This window comes from Limulus polyphemus, unplaced genomic scaffold (assembly GCF_000517525.1).
Source record: "Limulus polyphemus unplaced genomic scaffold, Limulus_polyphemus-2.1.2 Scaffold912, whole genome shotgun sequence".
In the NCBI taxonomy this organism is placed as follows: domain Eukaryota; kingdom Metazoa; phylum Arthropoda; class Merostomata; order Xiphosura; family Limulidae; genus Limulus; species Limulus polyphemus.
Genome location: NW_013666522.1, coordinates 363613 through 370095, shown reverse-complemented (window position 1 = coordinate 370095; position 6483 = coordinate 363613). Strand labels below are relative to the sequence as shown.

General features: G+C 29.9%; 1 protein-coding gene across 1 annotated transcript in view; it reads right to left on the bottom strand.

Moving 5' to 3' along the window:
• LOC106461195 (ras-related protein ced-10-like) overlaps positions 1-6179 on the bottom strand; it is a 20925-nt gene extending 14746 nt beyond the window's left edge. The window contains exons 1-2 of the mRNA XM_022388057.1: positions 6031-6179; positions 640-780 (exon numbers count right to left, since the gene is read on the bottom strand). Coding sequence (XP_022243765.1) covers positions 640-779 — 140 coding nt within the window. The 5' untranslated portion in view covers position 780; positions 6031-6179. The remainder of the gene's footprint in view (positions 1-639; positions 781-6030) is intronic.
• Between the last annotated feature and the right edge of the window lie 304 nt (positions 6180-6483).

Genomic DNA, 6483 nt, shown 5'->3' with positions numbered 1-6483 from the left:
ATCTGACCAATAAGCCAGATAAATCATATCAACTTTATCCAGACAAAATAACATTAATTATTTTAATAACAAATTCTTGAATGAAAAAGTATGTAATAAAAAACAAACAAAAAATATATATACACACACACAAACATGATATTAACTATATGGATACAAAGTTATATAGTTTGTCAACAAGTCTTTATCTGGTTAGAGCTCATAACTTCAAATCAAAAATATGAGTTTATTTTTAGGCCATCACATATTCTTTAACCCAAACCATAGAAGGAAATACTTAAAACATTCAGTCTCCATTTTCAGCATCTGTTTCAAAATCTTCAAGTTTTATTTATCTTACAAAAATCTTTGTTCCTGAATTACACACACTTATATTTTTGGTTTTCTTTTCATTAAATTTTATTTACAAAACTTATTGTTGTTCAGATATGTACCAATTCTTAAGCAATATCTAAGTGCATTACACATTGGATAATGTTAGTATTTCTAAATATCAAATTGCTTAATTTATGGTATAAATCTATTAATATAAGTTGATAATTAGATTAAAATACTCTAAAGAAACAACTGGTTATACTTATATATGATACAAAATCCACTTTTATCTAATGCATAAGAAAAACAAGACAGTACACTTACACTGTTGGAACATACTCTCCTGGAAAGCTGTCTGTAGTGTATGATATCAACATGCATGTTTTTCCTACTGTTCCGTCCCCAACAACCACACACTTAATCGGACGGCCAGAAGAAACACTACCAGCAGCAGGTTTCTGCATTCTAAAGAATTAACCAAAAGCATTTTAGTTGCAAAGTTTGAAGCAACTTAATTAATAAACAAATCCAAAGAACAAGAACATGTATACTTAAGCAAATAAAACAAAGGGAGACAATTATAACAAATAACCAAGAAATATTTTTTGAAATTTTGGTTTGCTAACAGGTATTTATTTACATTCTATTTATGTGCTTTTTTTTTTCTTGTATACTGTTAACCAGCCCTGTTTATCCAGTTTTGCTGAAAAAAACTGCTAAATAACGCATACGATTTTGAATATAGTTAAACCAAATCATGAGAAAATCTAAGGCATTTGTTTAAACCTCATTGTAATGTAAATGATTAGAAAAATTACAACTCTTAAGAGAAATTGATCAAATTTAAATATGCCACTACAGTTAGGTTTCCAAAGCTGTATGTTATATATGTCCTTATTTCAAAGTCCATATGGCCTAACTATATCATGCATAATCTGAACATTTCTTAGTCAAATATTTCAAAGTAAAATTTTCATACAGTTAATAATTGTTCTTGTTTGAGCTTTTTTATTTATTTCAAACACATAATATTACTATTGCTGAATATAACAACTTAAAACTAAATTCATATATCATGTTTGATATTTAGAATTTTAATACTTTAAAACTACAGTATATGACATCAGTATCATTTAGGAGTTACAAATACCTAACAGCAACAGATCAAAACAATATCCCCTTTTAGTTAAGACCTTTTTTTTTATTTGCTTGAAATATTATCAGCCATATCAAGGGGTAGAAAAGTATATAACGCATGTGTACATGTGTGCTTCTAGCAATTAATTAATCCAATTTGTAAATAAAACAAACCACCAGTTTTACAGCACCTGTAGCAAAAACAAGTTCCTAGGTGTTCAAAATCATATACTTTGAATGTGTGTTTAAGGCTGAAAGATTTGGGCAAAAACTGTATTCCACCTTGAAAGAAATAAACAGAAACATTTGAGAAAGTATTATCTTTTTAATAACATAAAACTTAAATAATGGCAACTATGAATTACTGAATAAAATATCACTTCAAATCTAAGCCCCACTTACAAGTACTAAAAAAAAAGATGTTTCTTCTTAGGACTAATTCAACTAAATCTCCACAAGAAAAACATTTTGAAACAGGTTGAATCAAGTTATTGTTATATATAGAACATGTCTCAATAATAACTTTGTATTGTGTCTGATACATCATGAAAGGCAGCAACCATAAAAAATATTTCAGTGGAATCTAGGATATTAAAACACCCTTTCTACTAATTCTCATTTCAGGTTTCAATAATTTTTTAGTCCGTTGAACTACATTTATTATCTGGACTTCAATTACACTTTAAGTTACTCTATCTATTTATGTAACTGGACTCATAAACAATGATACAGGCTTTTAATTGAATCTATTATGGGAAAACATTCTTTAATAGAACAAAATATGATTTATGTCATAACAAAACTGGATAGAAGAAATAATACCAGTAGCTGTTGCTGTTCTCACACAGTATACTATGAAAATGACACAAGTGGTACACAGAAACCAGTCAGGTAGCTAACTGTATACTTTTGTAAATCAATTTTCACTTAATTTGTATACAAAAGAGCTGATATTAATACCAACAGTATTGTGAACTTACACGTGGTCCTCACTAGTAACTCTTTTTCTTTTTATTGCTTTCCCACTTCTACTGACATCTATCACAAAACTGAAACTAAAAATAACTAAAAATGAGCAAAATGATTATATGTTAAAAGAGACAGTAATAAAAAAATCTATCAAGGTCACCCCTTATAAAGATAAAAGGCTTAATTTGAAAAATTCTACTTTAAATTTTTTAAACACAATACACTTATATACAGCTCTTCACATTTAAATACATTCATAGCCCAAATCACATCACTACACAACCACTGCACAAGTCTTGACATTATAAATAAACAAACATTTTCTCTCACAAGTCTGCATTTAAGCTTCCAAAATTTAAACCTATTTCCATTAATTCAAAGATTTAATTTTTTAATTCTCTCACTCAAAAGCCAAATCCTAGGAAGACTATCCAACCTCCTAAAAATTTTGAGCAACTGATCAACTTTCTTAATTTTCTGCATCCTATACAGAATCCAAATTCAAAACTTTAAGCCATTTCACACAGCTTATATGACTTCAACCAGAAATTGTTCTAGCAAACCATCTCTGCACTCTTTCCAACACATTGATATCTCTTCTGTAGTGTGTGGACCAAAACTGGACATACTACTCCAAAAGAAGCTAATATATAATGTTTTTGTTCTTCAAGATTTCTATAAAGACAAAAACATAAAACCAAGAACCCTAGTTGCTTTTTTGTACACTTATATCAACAATATAACCAAAATCCTTCTTCTTCCACAACAACAAAAATGCTCATTTAAAGCAGTATATATCTTCCAAATTTATTAATCCCAAATGCATTTCTTTACAGTTTTCAACATTTTTCAGAATATTTTCTGCCCAGTCTCTAAGAATCTCAAGGTCTGTTTGAATAAAATAAACAGTTCTTTCTACCATTTAACTATATATCAAAGCAACTTCAGAAATACCACTGCTAATAAAGCAATTCTTCATTATTATAAATAAAGAACACTAAAGGTTCTACAATAAATCTTTGATGAACCCCACAATACAAATTTTTTCAGTCAGAAAAATTCAAATTTGAGAAAATACAAATATAATAGTATGTGACAAAAGGTCATTCGACCCCTCTGGATCATTCAACAAAGAAGCCAGCCCAGCCTAAAATTCTCATATCCATAAAATTATCAAACAATAACTTAAAAATTATCAACCCATTCCAAAACAAATGGGAAACTGAACCATTTCATAAATTAACAATTTTAACAAGAAAGTTAATTTGCCTAATAATCAGCTTTTTACCACAAAGCCAATTTTCAGTCCACTTCTTGACCATTTTGTCAGTTTGATTAGCATCCAAATTACCAATAAACCACTTGTGAGAAATCAATAACAACTTTCTGAATGTCAAGACATGCAACATTAACTGGGATGTACTCATCCAAAAAAAATGTGACAGTTCTGTCATATAAATTCACAAACTGGTAAAGCAAAGAAATGCTTTTCTAGATTTGTTAATTAAAAGTTAACTTTCGAAATGTTTTTACATGTAGCTTCTGTTAAGAGATTTCCTCGTGACTATATATATATATATATATATATATATATATATACTCTTCCAAAGGCTATATAGTGTAACAGTAGCATTAGTTTCAAGGTTATACGATTAAGCATTCAAATCTAACAACTGATTTTCTTATCTTGAGTTTTTGTGAAAAATTCTATTGATAGTGTATTAGCTATGTTATGCATACTCCCTCATCAGAAAGAATTGGGTTAATCTAGTAAAACACAGCTTTTCTGTGGGTTCCTACTCCAAGAGATGGATAACTTTCTGTATTCATGTTGTTAATGCAGTAAATAAAATATATGTTTTGTTTTTTGCAAATTCTGTCTCCTTATTTGTCACATGAATTTCTGAGATGAAGACATGTAAAAATTAGCAAATGCATTTTCTTGGTATTCAAAATTAATAAAATTTGTAACTGGTATGTTATTCCTAACAACAAAAGTCAGGCTAATAGGTTTACAGTTTCAGGAAATAGAGATAATACTGATAATCTTCCAAACAAGAATTTTTCTGAAATCAAGAAACTTTTGGTAACATGCTAATTGCCACAAACATTTCTAATTCAAGCAAACTGCCATAAAGGTTTTTATTATTAATAAAATGATGTTATTTTCTATAATAATAATAATAATAATAAAATATCAATACTGCACTGTGCCAACCAATTAATTTTTTAAGCTCATGGCAATCTTGCTAGCTCTGCTCATTAGATATAATTAGCCAAATGGAAGCATTGTTGTTGAGTTTGGTTTGGTATGGTTTGAATTTTGCACAAAGCTACACAAGAGCTATCTATGCTAGCCATCCCTAATGCAGCAGTGTAAGATTAGAGGGAAGGTAGCTAGTCATCACCACCCACTTTCTACTCTTTACCAATGAACAGTGGGATTGACTGTCACTTTGTAATGCCACCATGGCTGAAAGAGTGGGCATGTTTGATGGGATGGGGATTCGAACCAGAGACCCTCAGATTGCGAGTCAAGCACCCAAACCACCTGCAGGCCGTAAGAAAGTAATAGTGCCATCATCACCTGGTATTCTCAGATGGTCATCCTTCCAAGTACAAACCAGGCCCAACATTGGGTGTCTAAGGGGATCAGACAGGACCCAGATTTTTACAGTGTAGTATGAATGATGGCTTTGTTGTTGTGAGAGCCTTGTTATGTGTGCATATTACAAATTGTGCTTTAAAAGAAATCTTCATAGAAACATTTACAAGATGGTTATGTAATGTGAAATGTCAACTAAAAAGACAAAAACAATTTACAAGCAAGTTTTATATTATGTATAATTGGGGATAAGAAATTATGGCTCTTCTTCCCCATAAATATGGACATGTATGTGAAGTGCTTGTTTAAAATCTCACTGATTTCATGCTTTGACTTTCATTGTTTCAATGCTTTGAGCTTAGTTTTAATGCAGATGATTGATGTAAGTCACTAAAATAAATGTAACTTTTGTAAGACACTGTGGATTTATTTTATGGTAGTTCTAGCTTTTTATGTATTCCTTCACCAGATTAATATCTTATAATCAAGAGAACAAGCAAAATACAGTATTCTAAATGACAGGTCATGTAAACTCTTACACAAAGTGACATTGACAATGATCTTTATTCTCAAGCAACATTGAAGCTAACTTTTTTTTACAGAACAGTACTTAATAGGTCTACTCAACTTGTAACTGGCTGTTTACCCACTTTAAAGACTTAAAACAATAGCTACTTTAAAATTAAGACTTTTTTATATACAACGTCATAAAACATTCGTTCTTAGAAATAGAAGTTAAGAGCTTTACCGTTAAAAAATCATTAGGCTTAAGTTGTTACATGTACTGAGGTAGCAGCTTCTAGGACGAAGTTTTATAAATGCCTTTGCAAACACTTAAAAAACTAGGCTTTATCATCAGAAACAAAATATCGGGTATTGTTTTTATATTTAGGCCGTTTAACTGACTAAGAGTAAGAATGCGAAGGAGAACGAAAACCAATTGGTAGTAGTAGTAATAATAATAGTATAACTTACATTAGACTTTTTATAATAAACATACTTACATGAATAGTACCTGACGTATCTATTGATTAATCTTTGTCGGTTTTTGAAATATTCAAAACTTATATGTAACAGGTCTATTTTTTACTGAAATTTATCGCTAGTAGTAAATTTAACTCCATTGTATCAACTATAAGCTACAACAGTACAAGATGACTATACTTTGTATTCTTGATAGTGTTACACCCTCTATTGGAGGGGAATTTTCATTTTATTTATTTATATTATTTTCTTTAGCGAAATGGTTGGCATTGAAAATGAACATATTTCCGTCCATTCCTCGAAAAAGTCATCATTGAGATGGTTTATTATTTATAGATAATATATATATATATATATATATGACGTAAGGAATAACATTAGTTCTGTAGGTTTTAATAGTTTGAGGTATGTCGAAGACAGGAGGCTACTACATTACGATAAAGTTCATTGACGTCAGGGTAAAATGTTTTGTT